Source organism: Phocoena sinus, chromosome 8 (genome assembly GCF_008692025.1).
Source record: "Phocoena sinus isolate mPhoSin1 chromosome 8, mPhoSin1.pri, whole genome shotgun sequence".
NCBI classification, from domain to species: Eukaryota; Metazoa; Chordata; class Mammalia; order Artiodactyla; family Phocoenidae; genus Phocoena; species Phocoena sinus.
Window position 1 is genome coordinate 55,890,155 of NC_045770.1, and position 14,670 is coordinate 55,904,824.

General features: G+C 54.0%; 1 protein-coding gene across 1 annotated transcript in view; it reads left to right on the forward strand.

Annotated features, from left to right (window-relative positions):
- LOC116758314 (guanylate cyclase 2D-like) overlaps positions 1-14,670 on the forward strand; it is a 36,703-nt gene that overhangs the window by 8,723 nt on the left and 13,310 nt on the right. Inside the window, 4 exon segments of the mRNA XM_032641143.1 lie at positions 4,879-5,057; positions 6,051-6,147; positions 7,004-7,098; positions 8,692-8,782. Of these exon segments, the coding sequence (XP_032497034.1) occupies positions 4,879-5,057; positions 6,051-6,147; positions 7,004-7,098; positions 8,692-8,782 (462 nt within the window).

Here is a 14,670-nt window from a genome sequence, read left to right on the forward strand (position 1 = left end):
AGACCAGATTTAAGAGGTGGGGAAAGAAATTCAACCTGTGCCAGGCAAGGGCCGACAGGTGAGTCAGCTTCTGTGCCTGCCCTTGGCGAGCTCTCAGCGCTGGAGGCTGAGAGGGCCCCAAATCCAGCTAGGAGTAGATGCATAAAGAGCAAGGAAGGCTTCCTGGAGGAGGTGTCTTCCTAGCATTGTCCAGCCTGGGTGTGATTGCTCCAGGCAAGCAATGGGGAAATAAAGTGCTAAAGCTTGAGGCTTGAGAGGGTGGATCTAGTAATTGGGAGGGATGCTGAATGGGTTGTGATGGCTAGACATGAAGTGGGCCAGTGGTGGGAGTGTGTGGTGGGTGGGACATGATGGAGTGGGCAGCAGGGGCCTTGGCAGAGCTGTTAAGATCCTCCACAATCTAGTCCCTGTGCACCTCTCGATTCTGGGTTTGAGTCCCACCCTGAACATCAGCTTGTGTGTCACTTTGTCTTCCCCTCTCTGGACCTCTGTTTCCTTATCTATAAAACAGGAATAATGACTCCAGTCCCAGGGGTTCACAGATGATGGGCAGATCCTCTCCCCCTGGTAGAAGTGCTGTGTAAACTGTGAGCCTGTGAAAGTGAATGGCTTTCTGCCCTCTACGCCTGCTTTGGGGGCCTTCCCACCCTGCCCCTATTCTGATCCAATTGTTGGGGGGTCCTAGGTCAGCCTCAGACACAGTGGATGAGGTGGGGAGGAAGCTCCAGGAAACAGCCATACTCTGGCTCCCCTGGCCTTAGCCTTCGTTTGTGACATGCCAGCCCCCTTCCTGCCACCACCCTCCAGGAAAGCCGGGACTGGGGAGGGCCAGGCCCCGGGTTGAAGCCAGGATGGAAAGGATGCATGGGCAGGAAGTTTCCGAGGAGAGAACTAACTCTTTGAGGTGCGAGGAAGTCTGCTGGTAGCATTACACACAGTGTCCCGACAACAGCAATCTCCAGTACTTATTGAGTGCTTACTGTATACCAGACACTGGTACACAGTCTAGATGCCTTCTATGTATTAACCCATTTGATCGTCATGACAATGTATGAGGTAGATAATGGCACCCCTAATTTACAGATGGAGAAACAGGTGGCTAAGCAGCTTGTCTAATTACATAGTCCCAGCAGAATGTGAAGCTGAGACTTGATCTTGGGCATTCTGGTCCTGTAACCCCACTTCCTCAGGGCTCACCATCCCGGGACACGGACAGCCTCAGGATAAAGTCACAGGTTCGTAGCGGCCCCTAAGGCCCTCCAGGAGCTGGCCCCCCCTCCCTCCCCACTGCATCTCCACACTCTGCCCCTGCAGTCCTCTGTGTTCCTCACACAAGCTTTGCTCTGTCTAACCACGAGGCCTTTGCACATGCTGTTCCCTCCTGGAACCCTGCTCTTTCTCCCCTTCTGCTCCCTCCTGGTCTCAAGTTAGCTTCCCTGCCCTCCCAGACATGGTTAGGAGCTCCTGTGTGATGCTCTCATAACTACCCTTGGACCTGTTGGTTACAACCTAAACCGCTCTGTCCCCAGTGCTTGGCAATGTCCAGTACATGGTAGGTCCTCAGGAAACATGTGCTGACTAAATGAGGAGCTCACTGAGGCCCAGAGAGGGAAGTACCTTGCCTGAGGTCACAGAGCTGGTAGGTGACAGAGCCAGGACAGGAAAGTGCCATGTCCACCACCACCGCCCAGCTCTGTCCACTGCCCCACACTGACCCACGGAAACCTGAGCCACTGGGATTCCTAGTACACATCTTCCTTCCCATTCCCCATTCCTGCCCCAACCCATGGTCTGAGGCATTCTCTGTCATGCTGGCTGAGTTTCCCTCTTGCCTCCAGAGCTACCGTGGGCCCCAGGAAAAGATTCCTCATCTCGTCTTGCTGAGCCCTGCAGCTTTGATGTGCCCTGAGTCACCCCTGACCTTGTCTCTTCCTCCCCTGCTAATCTTTTCTCACACATGTGTCCCTCCCAGCTCTGAATCACGCTTTCTGATCTGCTCTGAACTCTGGCCAAGAGGTCTGCATCTTTCTGGCAGAGTGAAATGAAATAAAACAAGGCCTGCACACCCATCCAGATGTGGGGAAACAGGAGGCCGGGTCCTCCCCATGTGCAAGCGCATCTCTCATCGCTCATGCAGCAGCCTTGGTTTCCCCTCCATCCCAACAGGATCTGGTTACTGCTCTTTAATCCGGCCTGGGCTGGGAGGCAGCCAGGCGATCATTTCCTGGTTCCACAGGGGTCTGTGGTTCCCTCCCAGCACGCGCTGAGTGAGCACTTTCATGGACATAACTCTGGAGCAGGGTGCGAGTGGGCTGCGGGGGAGGAGAGGGTTCACCTCAGCCACTCCGCCTGGAGGGTGGGCATGGCCCCGGCCATACTGCTGAGCCACCCTAGGCACATCACTTCACCTCTCTGAGCCTCGAGTTCCCATTTGTAAAACAGAGGTGAAAGTGCCTATGGCTTAGGGTGGTTCTGTAGATTAAGCAGTGTGAGAGGAAGTGCTGTCGTTCATACCGACACGATGATGAACACCAGCACGTGCAGGCGCTGAGCCCTCCCCCTGAAAGCACAGAATTGCGGGGGGATAGATGTACCACTTAAATGTCTACAGAGGACCGGCCTGGCCTACAGATTGTCACAGGATATCTCATTTAACCCTCGAAATGCCCCTCAGAGGGATGCATTATTATCCCTACTGTACAGATGAGGATACAGGCTCAGAGAGGTGGGTGACTCGCCCAAGGTCACACAGCAAGCCAGTGGTGGAGTTAGAACAGAGGGAGAGAAAGAGCCCAAGCCATGTGCATCAGGAAGCAGCAGAGCATATGGGCTCTGGAGCTAGACTGAACCAGTTCAAGTCTGTGCTGTGTGACGTTGGCGAGTGACTTAACCTCTCTGGCCCAGTTTCTGTCTGCAAAATGGCAAGAGTAATAGTACCTACCTCACAGAATTCTTGTGAAGACCTAATTCTTGTAAAGGGTTTGGAATAGTGTCTGGTCATATGAGTAATAAGGGAGCACTTACTTAGTCCTTCTTCCAATCTTGCCAATCAGATAATGCATTCGTCCTCCTGTGGGGAAGAAGGGTGTGGGTGGAGGGAAAGCCAGGGCTTGCTCATATTTCTCCCAGGGGCATGGGGTGGGAGGTCTCTCTCCTCTGTGGAAATGTACACAGTGCGGGGGGGCAGCCCTTCCCCTGACCCAGCCGCATTCAGGCCAGCCCACAGTAAGTGCAGATGATGGGGAGGGAGGGAGATGGAGGTCACAGCACTGAGGAAGGAAACATCTTTTCCCCAGCTGGTGACCGGGGAGATTTAATGGACTCGATGCAGTGAAAACTGGGCTGATGGACGGCTTGGATCTCAACAGATAGGGACTGGGCGAGACCATTTTAGGCAGAGGGACTAGACCATCAGGGCCTGGAGGTGAGCAAGCGCTGAGTGTCTCTGCGGGAAGCAGGAGGTTTCCCGTTTGGCTGAAACGTGGGGAACCAGGAGCAAGCGTTAGGAATAAGTCAGGAAATTCTGCAAATCATGGGAGTCCCTGACTGCGAGCTCCATGGGGAGTAAATTTTAAGCCTTTTGCTGTAGGGAGCAAATTTAAGTATATGAGCGGAATGTGGCATGATTGAAGCAGATCGCTTCCCGGTACCGGGGCAGGGGTATTCTGGGTGAGGGAAAGAGCTGGGGGACATAGGTAGTAGGGCACAGTCCACAGATAATGGCGTGCGAAGGAAATTTATTGAATTATAGCACCTCCTGTGGGCACGAGAAGCGTCGTCATCATTATTACTGTCTACCAGGTGCTGAGGGAGAGTGGCTGTGCCTGGCCAGAGGGAAAGCTCTGATCCGCAGCTCTGAGGGATGCCTGCATGTGCCCGCTGTAGGAGTGGCAGTGCAGGGCTCTTTAACCTGCAGATGGGAAGACTTGGGGTGTAGAATTGCCGTCTTCAACCTTGGCTGGCCTGGCCTGTGGCAGGGGAGAAGGCCACGGTATACATGTGTCCCCAGCACCTGGAACAGGGCCTTCAGAATAGAGAATGAGCTTCAGAATAGGAAAGAACTGTGGCTTGAGTTCAGGGGGTAGAGCTGGAACCAGCAGGTGAAAGGCAGGTTACCATTCAACTCAACTTTTGTAAGTCAGAGTTGCCCCGAGGGAGAAGAAGCCACCTCAGGAAGGAGACGTGAGCTGGACCGACAGCCACGGGGAGGCAAGTGGGTGGCCTTTAAAGTCCCTCCTAATTCTGAGACTCTGGGATTCTATCGTCTCCAAAAGCATTAGCCCAGGAGAAGATGATGATGGTGATGATGGTGACGGTGATGATGATGATGGTAACGAGAGAAGTCTCTGTTTATTGAGCATCTGTGACAAAACTGGGCTCTTACCTCTTTATCTTTAATATGCATTTCATATAAGAGGAACTGAGGCTTGCACAGGCGAAGTGGCCTGACCAAGGTAAATGGCAGAGCCGGGGTTTGTATCCACATCTCTTGGATTTCAAACGCTACATTCCTTTTAGTACATCTTGGAAGGCCAAGCGTTTGGGAAATAGGTTATATATCCAACATACATGTACTCCTCTCCAGATGAAGCCCTGATCTGCTGCTGCGGTGTTCTGCAGGTGGGGCGCCCAGGGCTGCTGCCAAGGAGCTCATGGTCTGGGGTCAGAGGTAAGACCTGCAATTCAGACAAAGGTGATCTGAAATGTGCAGGTCTAATCATTGCCAGAGCGGCTGGGATGGGAAGCCTGGGAAAGATGGCACTGTTCGCCAGAGACTTGAGGGCTGGGTCAGGGGCTCCAGAGAGGTGGCCTCGTGTGGGATGTGGGTCAGTCGAAGAAGGGGGGTTCTTGTCCTGGAGCATGAAGGCTGTGACTTCTAGGTGGAGACCATCGGGGATGCCTAAATGGTGGCAACAGGGCTGTCCCAGCGCAGCAGGAGCCAGCATGCAGCTGAGATCACCAACATGGCCTTGGACATCCTCAGCCCTGTGGGCGACTTCTGGATAAGGCATGTGCCCACTGTGCCCATTCGCATCAGGGCTGGACTGCACTCAGATATGGACTTGGGGCTGCGGGAGTCTCCCAACCCTGCCTGGGACGCTGGCTGGGGCAACCCCAATGGTGTGCTTCTGGAATCCTGAGATTCTAAAAATCCATAATAGAAAATTTTTACAATTCTTTTTTTCTTCTATTATTTTAAGGTTCTAAGATGTCATAAATCAAAGAATCTGTGATGCTCAGATTCACACGTATATATTTTTTTATCTCAGCATCTGTCAAGGTCATCTAAGTCCATGCTGAGGAGCTGACAGTCTGATGGAAGAGGCAGAACAGAGACCTTCTGTGGTCATGCAGACAACTCAATGTTTGCTGGGAGGGGACTAGGAGAGACCTCAGGGTCTCTACTATAGAATATCCTTCTCGTGCCCTCACCCCTTCCTCCCTCCATAACTTCACCTGTGGGATAAAGTCCAAGCTCCCCACCCCCCTCATAGCCTCCAAGGCCCTTGCTATTCTCTCCAGCCACATCTCCCACCACTTTCCACTTTGTATTCTGTCTATACCCAGCCACTTGCAGTTTCCCACAGGCATGTGGGCTCTGTGCCTCTGTGCCTTTGCACCTGCTGTTCCCTGCCGACTCATTCTCTCATCCTTCAAGACACAGTTTAGGTACTGCCTCCTCCAGGAAGTCCTCTGGGCTGGGTCAGAGTCTTCTTTCTGGGCTGGCACAGCCCTGGTGCTTCCCTCTTCACAACACTGATTAGTGTTTATACATATCTCCCCACCAGGCTGGGAGCACCCTAAGAGCAGAGCCTGGTTCCAATTTATCTGTGCCCCCCTACCCCCAGCCCAGAGCCTGGCATAGAAGTCATCTCCTCTCTGGGTGTTCTTGGAGATTCCATACAGCTTCATCCTCACCCCCCAGCTGGAGCCCAAGATGTGGGGTGGGGACAGCAGTTTGGGGAGAACTGGGGGGACAAGAGTGTTGTAGAGACTTCTCTTCGGTCCAGGACCTGCCGGAGCTCACTGGGCACATCTGAGTTTCAGAGCCCTGCATGGCGGGGGTTGTGGGTCTCACCATGTCTCAGTACTGCCTCTCTGGGGACACAGTTAACACCACATCCCGGATGGAGTTTACAGGCATACATGAGTGTCTCATATTTCTATCCTAGGGAAGCCCAGGGAAGGACTCTCTCAATGACCCCTGCAGCCTGGCTGTTTGAAACAGTGCTTAGTAACCAAATCACCGCCTGGTGGCAGCGTACCCTAGTTATCAGTAAAACAACTAGAAGGAGATGATGTATGTCACTGGCTCTTTTAACTTTGCACAGGGCTTTTGTGATGATCTCATGAGAGAATTTGCAGGGAAAACAACGACTCCAGAGGCAGGAAACCTGGGTCCTCACCCTGACTGGGTCCAGTGTGCTTAGTGTCCTTGAGCGAAATGCTCTTCCTCTAGGTCTTGGTTTCCCCATCTTTCCAATGAGGAGACCCCTTTCAATTAAAAAAAATATGCCATTTTAGACCCTTGCCGGCAGCAGGAGCCTCTCTGATGGCCTGGCTAGAGCAGCTGAAAAAACTGAGCCTTTGCTCCTGGCTGCACAGATTGTGTGCTCCCTAATGTCGCTCAGTACGTATCCTGCTTAATCAGATGTATGGCCCTAGAGGGGAGCCCTGCCCTTAAAAGAAAAATAACTGCTTATCTGCACTGGCTCAGCCTTCAAAGACTTCCCTACAAGTAGAGATTATGTTCCTAGAGTTCTGACTTCATCTTGAGTTCTCCTTAACAATCAATCCATGTAGTTTCCTTTCCCTTGAGACCTCCACTTTAGTGCCCAGCAATCTACTAGGGGGACAAGAGGGCCAGGCAAAAGGTATTGCATGAATCAGAGTTGTGTGTATGACTGGCTGGAACTGGGGCTGTTACAGGCTCTTAATGATTTTACCGAACACCGGGTATGCTGTCACCAGGTGGTAACTTGACTACCACCTTTCTTCTCAGCATACAGAATTCATGTCTGCATAAGCACTGCCCAGACACTGCTCAGCCTGGATGAAGGCTACAAAATTGATACCAGAGGCCAGACTGAGCTAAAGGTGAGAGACTTTCTTTCCTGGGATTGATGGGAAATGTCTCCAGAGGTCCAGTTTCTGTGGGCAGCAGGAGAGATTCTCATCTGACTGACATAGCTAAAGGAAATGCCGGCCTGGGAGCTGATCACCTTTGTTGTCCTCCTCGCTCCCCAAATTCTAAGGAAACATTCCTTCCGGGGATCCCCTCCCTCATTTGGCTCCTCATAAGAAGGGCCGGGGCAGAGAAATTACTTCCCTTGATGACCTGCCTGGGCAGCACGCTGGTGCACCACAGATAGTAACATATTTATTACCACAGAAATAATGAAAGGAGGATCCATGTCCCCATTTTACATTTGAGGAAATTAAATTAGAGAGCCAAAGAGACTTACCCAAAGTCACACAGCTGAGTCCTAGGTCTGGTGGCTCCAAAGCCTGTGCCTTCTCCATAGCACTGTTGGGCTCCTACTCATCCTTCAGAACCCTAGCACAGACCTTAGCTCTCACTGAAGCCTGCCCTGACCCAGGAATATCCGTCTTCTTCCTCCCCCCCCAGAAATAGCTGTCATGCCTTCTCTGTGCACCCACCAGTCCCACAGCTGGCCCTCTGATGTTGTCAGTGTGATGTTGGGTTGTACCTGCCCATCAGCCCTCAAAGGCAGAAATTGGTCTGTCACGTCTGCATTCTTTTTTTTAATGTTAACGTTCAGTAAGGTAATGGTACCACCCTATGAATGACTTTTCTTCCTACCCCACCCCCTTTCATTTCCCCAATTCCTCAGCTAGAGCCAGGCCTACTGGAGTGACTGGAGCAGCTGGGGCATTTAAAGGCCCAGGGTTGCGACTGGGCCCCAGAAATTGGGGGACTCCCGTGGGGGGCTCCACGGGACTCACTTCATTAAGCGGTGAAATGTCAGAGCAACAGCTCAGAGAGGAGCAGTAACTTGTCCAAAGTCGCACAGCCTGTGAGGGCCAGTGTAAGCGGAATCCTTTGCTTTGGAGGCTGAAGTTACGGGCGAGTGGAGTACGGGCAGGTGTGTCTTGTTTCGGGGAGTAGGCACTAGATGTCCTAAGGAACAGAGGATTCTGATGACAGAAGGGGATGCAGAGTGGGAGTCGGGAGGGCAGTATGCCAACCTCAGGTTCTTGGGCTGACCTGAGGGATCCAAGGGGCAACACCCATCCCTGGTCCAGGTGGCATGTGAAACTTCTAGGGCAGCCCATCCTGACCCCCCAGGTAGCTGCACCCCCATCCCAGGGGAGACCACTGTATCCTTCAACAGTTTGGGAAAATCACAAATCACAGAATCCTGGGATCTTAGCATTCCATGACTGCTGGTTATAGAACTCATGATTCATTATTTATTTATTTCTCTAACGGATAAATATTAATTCATTTAATCCTCACAACTCTATGAGGTATTCAGGAAACTGAGGCACAGAGAGGTGAAGTATGTTGACCAAAGTCACACAGCTAGAAGTGACAGAGCCAGGATTTGGACCCAGACAATCTGCCTCCAGGCTCTAGGCTGCTTTCCTCCCAGCTGTGGGAATCGTGTCTCTGCCCTGGCTCTCTGCTTGAGAAGGTTTGTTCAACTCTTTTCCTCTCTCTTCCAGGGGAGGGGCTTCAAGGAGACCTACTGGCTGGTGGGGAAGGCGGGCTTCCCCAGACCCCTCCCCACACCTCTGGACATCAAACCCCGGATGAGTAAGTGGAATTTCCCCCAAAGCTTGGCCTCTGTTGTTTGAAATTTGATACTTGTTATTTTTCTGATTACAAAGGTATTACCTGCCTAGCGGGGATAACTTGGAAAATACAGAATTCTTTAATGATTAAATAATCTCCATCTTTCCACTCCTGAGAGACAGCCACTGTTAGCACTTTAGCTAACAGTGGTTAGCTAAACTGGTTAGCTGGTTCCTGCCAGCCTGTTTCTGATGTCTAGGTCATGGATGAGATCATGCTGCCTCCATAACTTCTCATTCTGGTCTGTGCTCTCCACTCAATGTCCTGAGCGCCCTGGGTATCATTTACTCACACTTGTAGTTACAGCATCAGGATTGCAACATGTGGCGGCCGTGATTAGCTCAACCTCCCCTCCCTCTTGTCACTCAGCATGTAGAGTCTTCCCATTCTGAGCCCGTTACAGGTGATACGCTGATAAATATCACTGGGCGTTTGTCACCATTCAGACTATTTCCGCGGCGGGTATAGCTCAGTGGTAGAGCATTTGACTGCAGACAATTTCCTTAGACGAGGAATTTACAGATCAAAGGCCCTCATGTTTTAGGGGCCAAAAGAAGCAGATTCTCAGAGCTGGTGCCTGCCCTGCAGTTGCGCTCTTTCCTTTGTCCTCTGTCCTTTGCGACCCCATGTCCCTTGCTGAGGGCAACCCAGGTGAGATGGGGGAGCGGGGGAAGTAAGAACATTTTACTGCAATGTGCTGTTCCTCACTCTCTTCCACTCGAGCACCGGGCGGTCCACAGGGGGCCACAGGGCGCAGGTCCTGCCCATAGCTAAGAATTAGTTTCCTAGAAATGAGGCAGCCCAGGGGCCCACAGGGCCCCACGGGCTCATTCCACCAGTGGGTGGCTGGCCTGGGGATGGACAGAGCCCCATCAGGGGCCCACAGCACGACCACATCAGAGCTTCCTGCCCAGGATCTTTTCTTCATTAGAACTTCCAACTGACTCCTCGCAGCAATTCCAGGATAGCCCCCTGCCATCTCTCAAAGACCAGAAATGTGTGGGGCACACATGGGCTTCCTGGGAAAAGACCAGCACTAAAGCAGCCTAGGCTGCGCGTCCTCCAACTGGAAGGATCGATATGGACAGGAGCTGAGGGCCGTCAGAGCATCCCTGCCCCCCAGCTATCAGGCTGCCCCCAGGCCTCAGGACTCCAGGGAACCCGGGCAGAGCAGTGCCTGGGGGCAGGCAGTGCCGTTCATCTTCATCCCTGAGTGCCCTCCCTGACACACACTGGGGTCCAGCGAGCTAGGGAGGAGGAGGGGGATGGATGGGCATATGGAGAAACCCTCAGGGTGCAGCACGCACACAGATGCACCCTTTTAATAAGGACACTCCAGATTCCTGGGTGCAAAACCAGCTTGTGTTCACAGAAAGGCCCCCCAGACAGCCCTGGGTCCTTCAACTTTGCAGACGGTTTGCCGGGAGAGGACCGGGCTCAGGACTGGCTGTGTGATGTGGGGCAGGTCCCTGACCTCCCTGGCCTTCCTGTGGGCCACAGCAGCCCCAGCACACTCACCCCCAGGAGAGCATCTGCGGCCCTCTCACCCTGTTCAGTCCCTCTGGGTCCTCTACTCCAGCTGCCGTCCTCTGACCTCACAGCCGTCGGGCCTCCACCCCACTTCTGCCTCCGTGGGCAGCCAGCCTTCTCAGAAGGCCCGTCTGCCGACGCTGACTGCACTTCCTCATCTTCCTCTCCTGCCAGCCCTCGCAGCCTGACTTCCACCACCACTCACCCAGAAGGCTCTATGAGGTCACCGGTGCCCTCTACCCATGTCACCAGCTCCGTGGGCAGTTTTAGTTACCAGCCTGATTGCATGGTAACATTTCCCCGGCCTCCCTCTTCCTAGAAAGGTTCTCCAAGGCCTCCTCGGCGCCCTGGCTGTGCTTCCCCATCTCCAACTCCTCCCTCCAGGGCTCCCCGGCAGCTCTCCTCCTCTCCCCAACTCTTCCTTGCTGGGGCTGCACAGGGCCCCTCCCCAGGGCATCCCTTCCTATTCTGACGCTGATGACACCCCTCCTGGGCCTCAGCCCTAGACCCCCTCAATAGTTCTTTGGCAGCCTGGCCAGAGTTCTCTTCTTGTGGGTGGCCTCGCCACCCTCAGTCAGAAAGCTGGACGGTCCTGGAGTCCTCAGCAAGTCCTGGAGCTCTGCTTCCATCACAGCCCGAAGCTGACGACTTCTCCATCATCCTCCCCCACCAGCCCGGTCACCGTGGGGCTCTCGCCATTTCCCCTCATCCATCTCTGCCCGGCAGCCAGAGCACTCTTTCACTAAAACACAAACACGTTTCACGTGGAAGCTCCATGTTTCACACCCTCGGGGTCTTCCTACCTGAACCCTTTCGTGCTGCCTCTGAGGTCCCGCTCTGTCCGGCCTGGGCCTGCCCCTCGGGCTCAGCTTTCCAGCACCTTCTGCCGTGAGTCACCTCCTCGGGGCCTCCCTGCTGCTCCTCAAGACACACCGAGCTTCCCACCTCAGGACCTTGGCTCTCGCTGTCCCCTGGCCTGGTCCCTCCCTATCCTGCAGGCCTCAGCTCTGTCGCTGCTTCCTTCACGGGGCGACTCTCATCACACACTCTAGATGGAGCCCTGCTGCAGCCGCCATCCCATCTCCCAACACTGTGTCACTGTAGCACTTGGTTCTCCCTGATATTTCTTGCTGATGCATTTATGGAACTTTCCCCAGGAGAGTCTGGCTGGCCAATATGCCTGCGGGTCTGCCAGTGGCAGGCACCCAGGGAGGTGAGCTCCCAGCCCTGCTCCAACCCACCCCGTCCTAGGAGTGGGAACCAGCAGGTCTGGCAGGCATTCGTCATCCTGAGCTCTCTCAGCTGATGACGTTTCCACTCCAGGCCCGAAACGTTAGAAAGTGCCAGCAACATTTTCATCTTCTTGACTCAGGGAGGGAAGAGAGCGGAGATTAGCCCCAGTGAGCTCCACCTGACCTGGGAGCCTCCCAGGCCTCTAGGCAGCAGGGAAGAATCCCACACCCACCTAGGCCCACGGGCTCAGATCCAGCAGGTGGGCACACAGGGGCCCAAGTGCACCTGCAAACGCATACACACACTCCTCCTGGCATGGGCATCAGATACATACAAACGTGGAAACACTACCACATGCCCCTCCGTTTGCGTGGAGATGAGGTCACAGGTAGACCCACAGAAACACAGACAGATATGCAGGCAGACACACAGAATCCCTGCAGGAAGGGCCAGCTGGATGGGAACTTGTCTTGGACTTGGGTTTATGAGGCAGTTACCAAATTTTTACTTGAACTGTGTGCTATAACCTGATTTTTTTTTGCAGTATGCGGGCCTCTCACTGTTGTGGCCTCTCCCGTTGCGGAGCACAGGCTCCGGACGCGCAGGCCCAGCGGCCATGGCTCGCAGGCCCAGCCGCCCCGCGGCATGTGGGATCTTCCCGGACCGGGGCACAAACCCACGTCCCCTGCATCGGCAGGCGGACTCACAACCACTGCGCCACCAGGGAAGCCCAGGTTTATTATTCTTGATTGTCCTTTTCCCCTAGGGACACCTGGCAGGACCTCATAAACCAAGAAATCAAGGTGGCCTTTGCCAAAGCCCACCAGAGTAGTGAAGGGCCTTGGAGCTTGGGTAGGGCCTCGGCCAGGCCCTGAGGAGAGGGACGGAGCAATGTCGAGCCCAGAGGCTCCTGTGTCTGGACGCCCCCAAGCCCTCTCCCTGCTCCACTTCCCACAAAGAACTCCCTTGGGAGCTCCCTGGCGGCCGACAGGGCACTTGTTAATATGTGCTCTAGAGTGATAGTAATTGATGCGTTCCTGTGTGAATCCTACAGGTAAACTTGCCTCCTGACACAGAGACAATAAAAATAGAAATATTCTCTCCTTTCCCAGAGCGCTTTGTTCTGGACAAATGGTTCTGACTCTGAGAGCTTGTTATAGAGCTCACTATCCCTTCCATTGAGAACACCATCCCCATCGTACAGCCAAGGTGCCCAGGCCCCAAGGGAGGAGGTCATTTGTCCTGAGTGGCACAGCTGCCCTGGGCAGAAGCAAGACGGGGACCAGGAGCTGGAGCCAGGCAGTCGAGGGCTCCAGGAGCCACTGGACCACCTGCTCACGTTACACCACTTCTCAGAGCCTCTGTTTTGTCATCTCTAAGATGGGTGTGGAGCGGGCCCACGTGAGGCTTGTTCCTGACAGAGGGCTTCAGCGCACGGCAAACGTTCAGCACAAGCTAACTCCTTCCCCGCCTCTCCTCCCTGAGCTGGCCTAACCTCTTGGGCATCTGTGAGCACTGTGTAGGGAGTCCGGGTCTTGGGCTCCCAGAATCTAAGGGGAGGGGTTGGGAGGGGAGTCATAATTCCTGGGTTCTTAGGAAAATGAGGCTTCTGTCTTACAGGGAAAAAAAAAAACAAACCCCACATCCAACTCATTAAACTAGCTTCCAACATCAAAGTGTACTTTCCAAACCCCCTAGGCTGATTTCAGAGCAGACAGACCAGGCACACGTGGAATTCATTTCCTTGACTGAGGGGAGAGGGCGGGGGCCAGGGGGCAGGTTAAGCCCTAAACAAACTCGTCCTTCTTCAAAAGACCCCTTGGGAGGGGGGAGCTGGCACTAAAACTGAACTGGGTGTCGTGGGGAGAATGTTCTGCTGGGGGCTGTGCTGTGTGTGTGTGTGTGTGTGTGTGTGTGTTTGTGTATATGTGTGTGTAGATGTGAGAAGGATGTGGGCGATGTGTGTGGAGCCACGAGCTGCTGTGTGGTGGAAAGTGTTGCACTCTACTTTGGAAGATGCCCCGGCCATCCCAACATGCACAACTTTGGGCTTAAGCTTTTTATTCCTCAATTTCCTCAAATGCAAAATGGGACCGGTCACCCTTACCTCCCAGGTCGTTGTGAAAATGAATGGAAAGGACTGGAAACACCACAACTGGCCCCAAGCAGGCCTGCAGGAGGGCTAAGAAGGGAGGGTGCATCTGTGGGATGTGCCCACGGTTCTGTGCGTGATGGTGTCTGCACGTGTGGTGCCCCTGTGGCGTGGAGGCCAGAAGCGTGGCCCTGGTTCCTCCAGTGAACTCTGTGTAGCCCACATAGGGCCTGTGGATTTTCTCTCTGGGCCTCAGTCTCTTCATCTGTAAAAGGATCTTTTGGTCTAATGGCCATGAAGTCCCCCTGGGCGTGAGGCTCTGTACGTATCCATGGGCACACAGGTGGTAAATGGAGGCCCAGGAGCAGGCAGACACAAGACCAGACTTCAAAGCAGGATTCCATTCTGCTTTCCTCCCAGGAACTGGTCTGTGGGCCCCTCTAAGCCCTCAGCTCCTCACTGCACAATGGGGACCAGCGCCCTGCCCCACCTGCCTTATGGGGATGCTGTCGGGTCAAAGGAGGCAACGCTTTGAAAGCATGTGTCCCCGAGGAGAGTGTGCAGCAGCCGTGACTGAGGGTGCACGTGTGTAAACAGACCTGGGTGGCTTCGTGGACGTTGCGTGGATGTCAGCGTTCAGAGGACCCTGAGCAGACAGGTGGCCGTGTTCCCTTGCACGTGACTCCATCTGCACGTGTGTGCTTGTCTGTGGATGTCTGTGCGTGTGCTGTGCCTCTGTGTATATGTGCATTGATGTGTGTGTGTGCACTGGTGTGTCTGCATGTCTGCTGCCTTAACTGTGTATGTTATGTGTCCAGGTGTGTCTGTCTGGGCACCAAAGTCTGGGAGCAACGGCAGATCTTCTGATATTCGTGTCTGCGCCCATAATGTGGGTCTGTGTGTGTGGTGTGTGTCGCAGTGCATACCTTGTGCACGTGTGGGTATATGTCAGGCTGTGCCTGGATCTGACCTGGCTCCTTGCTCTTGAGCCCTC